This window comes from Ambystoma mexicanum, chromosome 13, assembly GCF_040938575.1.
Source record: "Ambystoma mexicanum isolate Mex_15411 chromosome 13, UKY_AmexF1_1, whole genome shotgun sequence".
Classification (NCBI taxonomy): domain Eukaryota; kingdom Metazoa; phylum Chordata; class Amphibia; order Caudata; family Ambystomatidae; genus Ambystoma; species Ambystoma mexicanum.
Genome location: NC_090938.1, coordinates 376,449,369 through 376,464,916, shown reverse-complemented (window position 1 = coordinate 376,464,916; position 15,548 = coordinate 376,449,369). Strand labels below are relative to the sequence as shown.

General features: G+C 44.9%; 1 protein-coding gene across 1 annotated transcript in view; it reads left to right on the top strand.

Annotated features, from left to right (window-relative positions):
• The window catches only part of LOC138521228 (ciliated left-right organizer metallopeptidase-like), a 579,350-nt gene that overhangs the window by 495,977 nt on the left and 67,825 nt on the right, over nucleotides 1–15,548 (top strand). Inside the window, exons 10-11 of the mRNA XM_069633917.1 lie at nucleotides 3,710–3,832; nucleotides 3,966–4,094. Of these exons, the coding sequence (XP_069490018.1) occupies nucleotides 3,710–3,832; nucleotides 3,966–4,094 (252 nt within the window). The remainder of the gene's footprint in view (nucleotides 1–3,709; nucleotides 3,833–3,965; nucleotides 4,095–15,548) is intronic.

Here is a 15,548-nt window from a genome sequence, read left to right as displayed (position 1 = left end):
GAACGATATCAGAGCTAGCATGCATTTTGGGGCCATCAATGCCTCCAGTGCTTTCACATTTTGTAAGCTTTCATGTTTTGCTCAATATTACGGGCTAAACGGGCAAAATGGCATTGCATTATATTTTAAAGAGCAACATTTTTGAACAGCAATTCTCAGAGTTCCACTGCCCGCATATATTTTTTGGGCATATTATTGAAAAAACATGCTGAAATGACAACACTGGAGGCATGCATAGAGCATAAATGCTTGACAAACAGTTTCGAAATTATGCATTTTCGAGAAATTCTTTGCATTATGCATTTATATTTTCTATTAATGTAACTGTTTAGAAACTTTGGTATCAGGTTATGTAAACCGAAACTGCCAACGTTATCATGCAAAGTGTTCAAAATAAGTTTGACATGTTTAAATCAAGGTAAATCGGCAGGCTTTTGTGCAAGTTAAGATGTCTGCCTTGTTGGAATCGTGACAGTAGTTAATTGCTTTGGAGACATTCCTCACTGAGCACTTGGGATAGAGATGTATGAATTTATAGATAGTCACCTTGTCTGTGTTTGCACTTTTCCTACGTGACCAAGCGGTTTGTTTACCGTGAAACGCGTTGTATTCTGTGCTTTTTTCTTATCCATGCTGACTTTAAAATAAAGGTATGTCAGTCTGGACGAACTATGGTTTTTTTGCCTCTGTAACGAGGGTCATTTTGGCTTTCTCTATTTGTTTTTGGGAGTGCATTCCGCTAACCTTATCCCGTTTCCATCACGGATCGGGTAATGGGTTTTTTTTAAATATATATATATATATATATATTTTGTGTTTTTATAGTAAGTGTTATGCTACGTTGTCTAATACCGCACATTGTTACCCACTGGCATAGTCTCCAGGTGCTCACATGGCTCTGTAAAACAGAGGGCTGTGTGGGTTAGTGAGGGATAGGATAGAAATTTTGCTCTTCTGTTGAAGCGTGCAGAACCAGGAGAAACTGGCGCTCTGTGCACGTCTGTTTTCTAAGTGGGTTTGATGTGCTGGCTTGTTGTATCCAGAGGGGTAAGGCCCAGTTTTGGGGAATGTTAATTGATTTTGGATGTTTGTTATGTTGATGTGTGTTTTGTGTGTGGTTTGGTTGGCTGATGGGGCATGTGTGGTATTTGCGGTAGAGAAGCAGGAGCCATGGTTGTTAGTATATTGGCTACTCTCTATGCTCTTCTAAGTGCAATACCTTCGCTAACTTCGCAGTACTTCCAAGTTGTTATGCATAGGCTACCCTTCACAGTTCTTCTAAGTGCAATACATAGGCTACCCTTCGCAGTGTTTCTAGGTGCAATGCATTGGCAACGCTAAGGCAAACTGAAGAGCACAGTGCATATCAATAAAATGTTCAGAGTAGGTGGTAGCTATGTAGGAGTGGCTGGATTTTACCGTAGCACAGTAATGGCTGTGCTCCCTGCCCATACCACATTAGCCCGTTGTCGCTGTAGGATGTCCTGTCCGGTTTCCACAGGGAAACAGGGGCAGCTGGGATAGGGGTTGCCCTTTGCCTTGAGACGTTTGCCAGCTGCCCAGCAAGACAAGTGTGACAATATTTGCCTGAAGGTTTCATTTGCTTAGTGTGTATTTTAAAGGCCTAATAAATCATTGTATATGTTTGTACTTACTGGAATTACTGGTGTTCTGTATGGACCCATTGTATCCCTAATCCACTCTCACCCCTCCCGAGTATAAGCCTTACTGCTCTTCCACCTACCTTGATTGTGTTTGGCTGACCTTCAGTAGCTTCCCTGTTCACCATAATAGGTTGGCCTCCCAGAAGTCAACCCCCTGGGTGATTTTGGAAATCCATATTAACAATATAGACACAGGTTCCAATCCCAATCCATGCTACATACAAAGTTTGGTGACCTTCCAATCAGTGGTGGCAAGCTCATTCCCACATCCCTGTCAACAGTGAAGCTATTCACAGTGATGTTGATTGAGGTTGTAAACTCTTGAGCCTGCAAGCACATAGGCAAACAGCCTGGATTTCCGTTTGAACTGTGGAATTCATACAAGAAGGACCACAAACAAAATGGCTAGGTCTTAGTGCTTTAAATACCAGGAAACAATGTTGCTTCTTTTAGGGGAGCAAGTGTCTACCTTAGAGGTCAAAAGGCCACAGTATGCTTCAATTAAGATAAATGTATATTGATGCCATGCGCCTGTGACATGGACACACTTTCTGGGTGTGGAGCCTCACCCAATACAATGTAGGGCACTTTGGGAGTAACCCCACTCTAGCTAACTCGTTATGGGCTACTGGGCAGCACGTCAAAAAAAGAGTTGCAGTCATCAGTGAAGATTTGGAAAAAAGTATCACGAGATTCGGGCAATCCGACGTTTGTCAGAAGAGAACACATGCCGTTACTGTAAAGACGACTCCATGGTAGAAATCTTGAAACATCTCATAACGTCTTGTCCGGCCCGCAACGAGGCACGTACATCTCAATTCGGCACTTTCTTATCTGAGTTTCAGATTCTTGACTCAAAAGTCTGGTGGAGAACTCAGATTGAAGGAAGCAAGCCCAAATTTTTAATAGCGGTAGTCAACTAATCTACTTTAAGGTAAACATCAAAGAATGGTTCCTAGACCTGGTGGAAATATGGATTTCTCTTCTCCTTTTTTATTTTCTTGTTGTATCATATGGTGATTTCTTTTGCTAAAAAGGTGTTTTCAATTGAATGCAAATAAAAATAAGTTAAAGTATCACCGTGGACAAAAACAGCACAAGAAACAGATCAATAGTCACGAGAAGGTAGCTAAAATGAAGTCCCTTTGCACCTTCTCTATGATGGCCTTTAAATATAAGAAGCCCCAAGAATACTTCTCCCATCTATGGTAACACACAGGATGTTTTTGAATATCAGGCTGAATCGCCTTGATTTACTTCCAATCAGAGGCTCTTGGGCAGGAATACCTGAACACGAAAGAACATGTAGAATCTGCTTTGACAGACAGGAAATAGAGTCAGTTAGACATGTTCTCACTAAGTGTCCTGAGGTGAGATCTACCTGTGAGAAATACTATTCTAAATTTGTGGATGCTCTGGATGATATAGCCAACCAATCATTCTGGCTACTATGTTTGTCAGGCTATAGCCGTAGCAAGATCATTGCCATAACGCAGGTATGGAAATGCGTTGATAAGCTACAGCGTAAGTTTGAAGATGATGTTAAATCGGTGGAGGAACTCTAAAATTGTTGATCGCTATGTCAGATATTCTATAACTGCCGACTGTTAGGCTTGGCCTCTGTCAACCCTCTATTAGCAGTATGTTGATTGTGTTTATTTTGCGTTTTATTTGTTTTTATTCTTGAAATGTTTGTAGATTGAAATGAGATGTAATAACTCTTTTTTTATGAGTTAGTCTGGTGATTGTTTTCTGTAAATGAATGAAATTGATGTCTCTTTTTCTTATTATATATGCTATTTATGTGTAATAGTTTTTAAACTGTATACACAATAAAAAAAAAATAAGCAAGCTAAAAATGAAATGATGCATTGGGAGGCTTGCTCATGTGAGGAAAAGTGACTTTCTGTCCTAACAATGTTTCTAGATAGTGCGATTGAACGCCTTTTGCCTGTTCTCCCCTATTCCCTCACTATGATGCTGCTTAGAATTAATTTGAATGTACTAGACATGTGTTCTTCACTCTTTCACTCTTGTTTCAACAGAGCGAGTGTTGGGTCAGTGGCAACAGTGTGCATACGGCACGAGAGAACCGCTTTGGGGAAATCTACCATTCTGACAGCCGCTGCTTCTTCTCCACACTTGCCAAGGAAGATCTGCTATTGCTGGTATTTACTATACCCCCTCTAACTAGTGGGGCATATGGCCCTCTCTAGGACCCATCAATTCGAAAAATGAGGCCTTGAGGCAGAAGGATCAGCAAGATAACTTAATGACCATTTTTGTGTTTTGTTTCCACAGGGCTCCCTTCCTATGTCCGAGACATTCCAGGGATGCTGTTACCTTCACCGATGTATGGGAAGAGATCAGTATGAGGTGAAAGTGGCTGGGTCACCATGGCTTAGCTGCCCTGTGGGAATGTCCATCCAGGTTGGTCCTTCATATTGGGTCGAAACAGGGCAGGAGGGTCACCACACGTGTTTTGGAAATACTAAATGTTTCTATTGTTAGGGCGATATGCTCTAGGCCACGGTCACGCCATGCTGTGCTGCAGAGCTGCACTATTGCAGACAACTAATATTTGTGCCCAGCACAAGGAAGAGTTGATGAGCCTTTAAGAAAATATAGATTTTTTCTGACAGCTCAGTCACTATTGGACATACCGTCACAAATGTATAAGGCTCAAACAGAGGCCAGACATGGAATATGTTTTCACCCAGTTTTTAATAGGGTTTTATAGGCCAGGCTGCACTAAATCAAGTACCTCAGGTTAAAAAATGTGTTAGAAAAGTAACTCAGTTATGATCATAATGGTTGTGCATCAAAGAATGTACAAAGATTTCTATCGGGAAGGTTCACAAACGTCCAAAGCAAATTTTCTTTCAGTTCTTGTTCAGGTCAGCCAGGCTCCTTCCCAGCAACTTTCACAAACATAATCAAATGTGGACATATGAGCTCAATAGAGCATAATGAATTCCAGGAAAAATGTATCTCACACTAGTCGTTTTAGTCTGCAGCAAAGTCTGTCTCTGGTTCTCTCCCATGTGATGCTCTGGTGTAGCTAGTATATGGTGGGGAGTTTCCCTCACTTCAGAGTTTCAGGTCTGTAGAATATTAGGTATTTTGTCCGTGATCTGTATTGATTGTGGGCAAAAAAAGACTGCCACGACTCTCACCGCTTACAAGTGGGCGCAGTGGCTGTCCTGCCCAGCCTGGCAGGAAGATGATAATGACGGGCGATGCAACCAGGTAATTGCGTGCCTGTACCTTAGGGCTTGGGGGGGGCCTTGTCGCAGTGTTCTTGGCAGGGAAGCAAAGGGGTGTTCGGGGTGACCCCCCCCTATTGAAAAAAGGTGTGGGAGGATGGGGAGCATCCTCCAGAGGGTTCGTGGTGTGAAACCCCCTAAAAATGTCATAATCACGGCCATTGAAGGCCGCGCAAAATCAGACTAAGAGAAAGCAGCATTTTTCAGTGTGGCATTCAACAGTTGGGATTATGATATAGAATCATCTGTACTGGAGCATGATGGTTGATTCTGTAGTTGGTGTTGCAGTGAAGCTGGCCTTAAACTAAGGCTTTGAACCAAAGGTACGCAGGAAGCCACCATAAAGTCTTTCCAGGATCTTCTCTAGGCCTCTCACCACCTCCATAACTCTGGGTCTGGGTTCTACGGCCTTACAATCCAAACGGTCTCCTCCTCGATATTTATTTATTTCATTGTTTTTTATAGCGCCTAATACCATACCTGAGTTTGGTTTCTAAGCATGGATCCAGGATTCGAAACTCTGTTGCACTGTGTGGTCTTTCTTTCAAGACCAGCGCGTTGCCCCTGTGCTATCCTCCGTTCACTCCGACATCCCACCACAAACTCATACCAGGGGGACCATCTCTTATTCCTGCCCTTTCTTTTTGTCTGTCCGTTTGCTTCTTCTATAGCTCCTCTGTTTCCCCTCAGGCTTCTTCTTCCACCCACTATAGGCTTCCCCTAGCATCTTCTCTGATCGCTTATAGTGTTGAATTGCCACTTGTAGTTTGTTAATCCCTCCCTAGGTGCGTTCCTCTCTCTGCTGGCTTTGCCATTTGGGAGGAATCCCTTCACCTATCAGGCCTTGTGTTTACATGTGTGGCGATCTTGTAAGGGGATTGCTTAACTGCACACGCTTTCTGTCTTCGTTTGTGTCCCATGCTGAGCTGCACATGCAGGTAGCAATACTCGCTCTGCAGGGTCGCCTCCAGTAACCGATTCCCTTAAAGGGACAGTATCTTCCTAATCAACAAATCTCCCACATGTGGCGTGGCGGGGGTAGCCAGGGCTAGTGCCTAGGCTGCCACTGGTCCCAGCATCATCTGCCTTGTGGCATCACCCAGCCCCTTTTCGACGCCAGCATCTACCAATAAGATGAAGCTGGGGACTTCATTACATTAAAAGATCCCATTGCTTTTCAGCAGTTCATCAGAATATAGTACCACCCCACACTCTCTTCCCCCCACCCCTGAGTTCTCTCTGGTAAACACACTCTATACCAGCAAGGACCACGCGGCATCCTGCTGCCTTCTTTTAGTAGCTGGATGGAACTGCACTCAAGGCAGAGGAGGATGGGCACGGCTGCATTATGCAGATGGGGAGATCCAGCCTGCCCACGTCAATATAGCAAACGCTGCAGCAGGCATCAAGAACTTCCAAGCAGCCCAGAAAGGGCATTGTGCACAGGGGCGTCAAGGCCACCCTCCTTTGAGAGCGTGTCCGTAGTTCCTTCCATCTTTCCTCTCCATAAAACCTGCCCATTCAGGGCCTAAGTAGTAAGTATGCTGTAATTTACTTTGCTCTGTATTGGGCATTGCCAGGACCCAGCATTGGATGGTGAGAGTCTAGTAGCAATGTCGGGTGAGGAGTGGTCCCTTGTTGTCTTTGTGCTTGCACTGGCAACTGTCCTAACTGCTTTTCAAGCAGGGGAAGTGAAGTCTAGATTTTAACATATTGTAGACAGGACCAGGACCAAGCCTCATTCCCAGCCAGGCGGCTGAGCTCCACCAATCAGAGAATACTCAACTGGGTGCTAGCCTTTCCTTCTCTAGAGGAAATATTTCAGATTAATCAGGCAAGCACACAAAGCCAGATTCCCAATATGATTATGTGTACTAGGTAGAAAGACATGTAGCCTTATGCAAAACACCTAAATGTATAACTAAACCAAACCAACGTTTTCGTATGCAAGGAATTGTCTAATACACATGCAGCTGTGTGAAAGTTATACTTCTTTAACTTATACTTCCTTGTGCAGTAACATTCCCATACGAAGCGCACACACACAACTGTGCAGTAACAGCCACGTACCTATGACAAAGAGCTGTGCACTTTCGCTCCATCCCAGCTTGACTCCTATAGGTCGCACGCACGCGCACACACAGCTGTACCTTGGATTTGACCTCATCAAGGGCGCACCCCATTCTACTGCATTGGTAGCCCAATGCAATGTTTTTGAAGCCATTGGGGGCACCAATGCATATTTTTGAAGTCCTGCTCTCAGACATTTTGTGTTTTAGGGCTCCCTTTATTCAGGGCAATCACAAGGAAGACACAAAATGTGTCCGGACCAGGTGAGCTCTTTGTGAGTCCACATGGCAGCCTCCATATTGGTTTAAACTGGTTTAGGCGGGTGTGGGTCCCCGAGCACTCCCTCTCACTTCCAGTGGGTGTAGTCTAGGCTGAGTGGCAGTCCTATGGACCAACCAGTATGGTTGGTCATCTGAACCTTTGTCTCTAGTGATTGCGGGTTGGCATTTGGCCAGCCCCTATTTGCAGTGGTACTGAATGCCATGCCTAGTCCCTGCAAGGTACATCACGATTTGGCACGGACTGTTAGGCAAAACCAGTCCGACGCATGGATGTTTTGGCGCCAGCATGTTTCATAGCAGCAGTACAATTTGTTGAATACATTAAAAAAATTATTGATGCTGTCGCAAATCGTGGCCTGCAGGGCTGCGAGACCGTAGAGCTAACCACCAGGCTATCGAGATCTTATTATTTTGAAATGCACCAGTTACTTATGTTAACGTAGGTCATTAAGAATAAGTTATGGTCATAACGCCTAATACAAGTAACTGCTGCAAATAAAATCGATAAGATCTTTATGGCCTTGCGGGTAACTGTTCAATCACGCAGCTCTGCAGGCCATGGTTGGCGACGGCCCTAATTGTATATTTTTTTTTTTTACTAAAATGGCAATGTGTGCACTGTTAATTGAAAAGGTACAATGTTCAGTCACGAAGCCCTGTTCTTTGAAATTGCGCGGAACCGACCACGGCAAACCGGCTCCTGCGGCAAAATGACTTGCTACTGCCGACCTGCCGAAGATGTTTTTCCTGCCAATTCCTGCTGTTTTTACCATTTTTAATCTTTGGCTGGCCAAACTGGGGTTTACAGTGGTTTGGGTAGTCCCTCTTTGGGCTGTCTGCCTCTGAAGGTCAAGTTAGGCCTTTCTGAATGCTCCTGCTGCCTCCCTTCATCTGTCGAGCCTTGCATATCATAACCGTTTCCTGCAGTTTACCACCAGGATCTTCTGTGTGCTGGGACACCAACACTCTGCTTTATCTGCTGGGGTTTTAGGGTGAATTATCCTGGTTAAGATGGATTTCCAAAATCCACCCTGGATTTTGGGTCGATGCTGTTTTTTTCCACAGGTCCATGGGTCAAAGTACTAATGAGGGTGGTCTTGGAATCAGGCAGAGGAGCAGGGCTTCATCGGGACTCCATTGGAGTTGGTGCTGGTCAGCTGCAGGGGTTGTGCTCAGGTCATCAACGGGCTGTTCTTCTTTTTAAAGGACTTGGCTCCAACGATGATCTGAAGAATGGTTGGGAAAGTCCTCCTTTTGTCAAGATCTGGACTGGAAGCTCGCCCAGGGCCACCAATGGTAAGGGTCTGCACCAATTAAACTGGCAATGACTATCCAATCTTGGGAAAGCCACTTGCAACAACATTTTCCCAAGCAACAGACATTCAGGCACCAGGATGTGTACTGCCTCACAAACACACACACTGACCTTTTGCCCAGGTAAGCAGCAGCCTTCCCTAGGAAAGGGCTTCAGAATAGTCAAAAGAACAATACGGCCAAAGAACAAGCAAAAACCTTGTGGCACAGCCATCCTTCAGTGCTAGCCACCTTTAGTAGGCATTTGCGTTAAAGAGGCAAAAGTTTAAAACATGGTAGAAAAGTATCCGCTGCAATCAGCTGGTCCTGTGCGCATTGTAAATGTTACCAACAAGCCACTACATAAAAAGTTATAAGGATACAAAGTATCCTTACTGCACTTCACTGTAAAATGGTTTGTGCAATTGTAGCAATACAAGAAATTCACTAACAGAGACAATCTCTCTGATTAATGTCTTATGGACTGATCAGATTCCCTATAAGAATGAACAAAAAGACCTGAAAAGTGAAACAAAAGGCTTTACTTACCTCCAAACAGCCAGGACAAAAGGGAAGGGTGTCCCATAGAGGTTTATGGGAGGAAAGCAGCAACATGAAAATATGTCCCAATAATCCCTAACCTGGGATAGTTTTCTGCTGAGATGGCACAGTTTGTGACCTGAGCTGCCAGAATCCAACTTTGCGAATTCCCTGAGTCTTTCTTGCAAGATTCTTTGCTCCAGGCTTGAAGATGGATGCTGTGGGCAGGCTGTTTGTTCCTTTTCTGGGTCATTAGGGTCAATGTTGGCTCTGGGTTCAAGCCCCTGTGCACCACATACTGCACCTAGGAAAGAAGCCTGTACTTACCCGGGTTGTTTCTCTGTGCTGGAGCCCTTTTTGATGAATCTGATGTGATTACTTATCTCGGAGTCCTGGGAGGACGATTATTAAAGAAACCCTCAGAGGTCCCTCTGGTCTGGGGTTAAGATTCTCTGGAGGCAAGTCTGAACCGCATTTCCCATAGGCTTACATTGGGGGTGCTCCTGCTCTGCACCTTCCTCCAAGGGTGCTCGTTCGTTCTCTTGTCTTTCAATTGAGGTCTCCTCTGGTCCTCCCTGAGGTTGTTTGCGGAAGAATCCGTACCTGGAGGGTAAAACAGAACTACATCCATACAAGCGGTTCCAGGCCAAATACTGGATTTTTAGCACTTGGCATCCATTTTTAAAAGTTCTACTCTTGTGTCCTGTAAAAGTGAATGCTGGCTACACTGTGCATAATGTTGGGGACTGTGTAAAGGGTTTTCCTGTGAGTGAATGTTTTTGCTAAAATGTATCCCGAATTCTTGGAAGCCTTGTGCTCTGTGTAGGAATTGTGTTTCATCATGTGTGCAGTTTTAGGACTATTTTGCCGGTAGGTTTAAAATGCTGGGTTCCCTTTTCTGCCTACACTTTTCCTAAATGCGTATGGTCCTGTCCCCTGTCTAGGACCCATCATATATAACGGGTGGGTTATATCTTTAGGACACTACTTAATTGTGCAGGCCCGAAGGGGATTTTACCTCCTCCTCTAGTTTGTGTGGTGCCCTTGCTCTGCACCCCCTCCTCTGTTTATGTTGGGTGCCTATCTGGGATAGTAGTATCTAGTGGAGTGACGACAATCCTTTTAGACATTTACTCTTTTTATATTATACTAAGTCTTTTAAATACTGCTTATTATGTGTTAAGTACTTCTTGGACCCGATAGAGATCTATATGTGTAACATAATAAATGTAGGTATTTTTCCATGCATCAGTGTTGTGTTTTTTTCTAGAGATAAGTATGTAAACTAATTGCGCCTTTTTTTCAGCCTGCTATCCCTGCCTGAGAGTTTAGCCTTGTTGCTCTGCCCACATAACACACTTTTAAGAGAGGTTTGGCTTCCTTTCTTGTCAGGTGTTTTAGCCCCCATTACGTTCAGTGATTGTAATTCCCCCAAAGGGTTGTGTGTTTACACACACCCTTCTCTGCATGCAGAACTTCAAGAACACACATTCCCTTGCTAGGCAACACTCGTATAACACACACATACCTATGCAGTTAAATACACATTACAAACACTGCACACTTACACATCTACAGCACATATAACCCTGCACAGTCTGACCTTGATGTGTCCACCTAGTATGTATTTCTGGTACGACGTCCTTTCATCGCAGGATGTTTTTTCGCAGGGTTTTTTATCGCATTTGTTTTCCCGAAAACAACTCATCGAATTCTTTTGGGGGGGGGGGGGGGTTGAAAAATATATAAATTGGGTGTGGGTGTACGGGAATATAAAAAAAAAATTAAAGCGAATGGGGGGATTGGAAAAATAAAAAAAAGATGAGTTTTTTAGTACAAAAAATCTGCGGAAAAAACATCCTGCGATGAAATGACATGGAACCGTATTTCCTTGCTGTTAAAAGAGATTGCATCTGTTCATGCTATGATTACTTGTTTGGATGTTTAGGCATTGGGATTTAGCAACCCTCCAAACCACTGTTAGAGCATATGCAATTCAGGCTTGGTCCCACCTTCAAAGGGAAGCCATTCCAAACTGCTATGCTACATCCCTTCCGTGCGTGACCAGAGCAGCCCCAGACATGTTTCAGCCTCATTGGGCTCATCAGTAAGGTGTAGCTTGGGTCTCAATGCATAGCAAGCTCAGGACAAATGTCAGGGCATTCCTGTCCCAATTAGGATGACAAACAAAACTTAAGAGTGATGGGTGGAAGGGTCTGAATAAATGATCACCATTGGAATTGCTTTGAGCAACCCACCAACAACGATTTTTATATTTTTGAATCTGTCATGTCAGTATAGAAGGGGAAAGGCCATATGCATGTTTGGTCATTGTTAAGGCAGTTTATGCACAGGCCTCTGGTGAGGGCTATACAACAATAAACCTTAAGGTGGAGTAAGGCACCCATTCCAAATGGGAAGCTAAACCTCTCTTGAAATAGAAGAGTAGCAGAGCAGTCAACTTTAGCTACAGGAAGGTTTGTAGGGTGACTAAGGTACAATTAGTCCACATACTTATCCCCAGAAAATACACCACACTGGAGGTACTGAAAAACATACACATGTATTATGTTACACATTGTGACAGGTGATGCAAAGGACATACCCTTGTAGAAAACAATGTCAAATGTATCTTTAAAAACATTTTCTCAACATGAACATCCTATACAAATATCAATTTTTAATGATACAGAAATGTGTGCACAATTTTCAAAAGGTTCAGGCATCACAAAATGCCATGGTGTTATTGTAAAATTACTGAAAATGTTAGCATTAGATACATGTGGCCTGACTTCCTACAGATTGACCTAGTCCACTGTCGTATGTCGAAAAAACAATATATGCAATATTAAACATACAAAAACATTTGCACCTACTCTGCAGAGACAATGAATGTCAAAATCGTGCAAAAGAAATCTGAAACACAACACCGGAGTGTACTCAGAATACACAATGAAGCTACGACCATTAAAACACAAAAGGGAGGGAATCGGGGACTGGAGGAAGTGCAGACTTCAAGCAAGGTGAGCCGGCACGGGGGGGGGGGGGGGGGGGGAGCGGAGGCCTGGCGGATGGGACAGCAGAAAGACAGTAATGGGGAGGAGGCCACTGAGGGACAGCCATAAACCAACAAGAACTGCCAAAATGAAGGCCCCAAACATAAGGGAGCCCTTTGGTACAGCCTAAACCCTGAGAGGGAGAAAAGAAGGCTCCCGCTCTGGAACGCATAAACTAACCTAACGGACTTGGCTACAAAACAAGCACATGACCCCCCAATATAAATATAAAAAGTGCAGCCACAAGAAATGCTCCCTGAGAGGGCCCCCGCAAGATGACAGGAGATTAACAGCATGGAGGGCAAAGGGAAAGAAATAGACCCCCACCAGGTTTACAGGGTACCACATTGGGAGACAAGTACGTGGCCTTAGAGACTACTCCACCACCGGATATCCACCTGCAGGGACACCCACAAAACCATATCTGAGGTGGACAAACGCCCTCTTCAACATCCGCTACTCAGGAGGCCAATCGCAGCCCAACAGTTGGCCCCTCTGGGAGGCCACAAGGACAGTGAGATTGCCTCTCGGCCACAGCACACATCCTCTGTCAACATCCAGCCCCGCAATACACTCAGATGCCAAAACCTCAGGGGAAACAAACACCAGGTGTACAAGGTGCTAACAAAGGCACGAAAAGGGCACATCTGGAAAGGTGCTGGTTACGGAACCCAATAGAAGCCCCCAGAAAACGTGCCAGGAGCCCAACCCAAGGAGCCTGAAGATATACAGGTCGGCATAGATATTGAAAGCAAGCGTCCCCCATAAGGCAGTAAGCCCCCCATCAGTGAGATGCAATAAAGGACACACCCCAGGAGGGAATGAGACCAGGACCAAGTGCGGGTGAAGTAAAAGGGTTTTTATGAAAACCAATATAGGGCATGCAAAGGACTCTGCAAGCTCCGAGAGTGCTCTGTCTGACAATAGCAAAGACAGTCATATTTATTACAAAACTACATCATAAATGCTGTAAACTATAGGGGGCACAAAGTCTCGGGGATTGGGTGGTGTTGACTAAGCTATAGGTGGCGAATTGATGAGCTGCTCCAGGATTGGTGGACATCTGCGTGGTGCCAACGTGAGGTGGACGGGTCAGCTGGGCTCGTCTGGGTGGAGCTGCCAGGCCGGACGCGGTCTGTGTCAATGATTGGTAGCTGCACTAACACTTTGCCCTTGTGGCCACACACACAAACACTCATCACATTATACGACTCCAGTTGTCCTGCAAATCCTACAATAGGTTAATCTACGATCACATGAGCGACAGGAGAGACAGCATGCAATATGAAGCTTCACCAATACATCAGTGTACAATTATCTTGACCTAATGGCCAGGTGTCATAAGTCCAGGTGTCTTGTCAGAGGGCACGGGATAAGCTGCCTTGTCATTCTCTTCTGTTAGATGTGGTGAGGGATTGTTTTACGATATGTTAGTACAGGGGTGAATAACTGTCTCTACGGCCCAGTAACTTGGGGTGAACTGGAGTACTCTTGGATCAATAGGGGCACATCTCTGGCCCCTCGAAGGCAGTGGGATTTAGGACCAGGTAGCACATAATTAATTTGGCTTGGCCATGGCGGCCTCGGACATGGGGGAGGTAAATACTTGAAGCGGGTCCAGAAGGAATGTGGGGAGGTGAGGCTGTGCTGTTCGAACACCAGCAAGCCCTGGCGGGCCTTGGCGGGAGGGGGGGAGACGACCTTGTAGCTCCAAGTGATTCTCTATTCACTGAACTGCACAATATACCATAAGAGGGGACAGATGCTAAAGTTAGTAACGTTAGAATGATTACATCTTTCTATTGCTTAAAACTTCATACATTTCGGCATTCATAGCAATGGGGGTTGGCTATAGCGCATATAATACATTACGTTGTTTGAACACATAGTTGTAATCCATAGGACAGGCAGATGAATAACAACATGAGGTAGTGTTAGGTTGGGTCGTGTACTCAGGAGCATAGACGCAATATGTTTGTTTACAGTTTTGTTTATAGCACACACTAGCTCTACACCTTTGAGGATCGTCATACACTTTTAAACTTGTTCCGCTACATTATACACAGCATTCTATATATTGCTTCTCTTTTTGTCCTATGTACATTAACAGCAATCATTAATTAGCACAAGGTGGGGTCTAGGGAGAGCTTTCATTAAACCTTTGGGGCACATAAGATCTTGCGGCGGCCGGGGGTCATCCTTGCTTTAATACCATTATAAGTTGCATCCCTTCCCACCATCCATTTTAGCAGTTACAAACAGCCCTGTGAGCCGTTGGGGTTTGGTGTGTGTAGTTAGCACTCGATCTGGGTGATCTGGGCGGGGGTTAATGGAGAGAGGTCATGGACACTATATATTTTAAATGTTGGGGGTTAGATGCAGGGTCGGGGCTGGTTTGATTGGGATGGTTCTTGTTATTTTCCAGACTCCAGCTACAAGTCAGGTCACTTCTAGGGCAGTGATGTACTGCCAAAGGTAAACGATACAGTGTTTGTTCTGATACTTGTTTGTGTCTGGTTGCTCGTGAGAACGGGCCTTCAGCAGATCTGCCATGGGGTGGAGGTGCGGGGGAAGTGCGTGGCTCTCTGTACGCGGTTAGTGGGGGCCAAGCTACAGCTTGGGCATGCAGGCTATTTCGCTCGGGCTTTGGTCAGTACATCTAAAATGGAGTGTTGGCGTTTTCAAAATGGTGTCTATGATATGTTACAGTACGGGTCATGTAGCCTTATGTGTCGATCAGCAGCCATTCTGCCTCCCGGGCCCAGGTGCATGGGGGGCCGCTGACGAGTCATGAGCCTCACAGAGGTGGGGAATGTGGGGGAGGGGGTCCTACAGACCTATCCTCCCATACAATATGGCACTTAGTAAGGGACATGGAAGAAAGAATGTCGATATTGTTTCAAGAACAAATGGTGACCCTAAAAGAAGAGTTAAAAAGTTCCCTAAAAGAGGTCAGAGAGGAAATGAATACCCTGGGCAACAAGGTGGACACCAGTGAACAGGGGCTATCAGAACTCTCTGACGATGTTAGGCGAAACTTAGAACTGTTAGATCAAATTGCAACAGCGACACACAATCTAGAGATCAAGGCAGAGGACCTCGAAAACTGCTCCAGAAGGTTGAATATCAAAAAAGGCATGGCAGAAACTAACAAGGATGCAGACCTCAAGCTACTTGTACAGCAATGCTTTGCAAACCTTATAACAGAGGCCTCCTCAAAGAATATACACATCGATCGTATAGATAGGGTGGGACCTAGAAGGTCGGGTCCGGGTGACAGACCCCGAGATGTGCTAGCAGCATTGACCTCCTATGAGATGAAAGAGAAAATCATGCGAGCAGCCCGGGGTCAGACAACTATTGCCCAAAATGGATCGC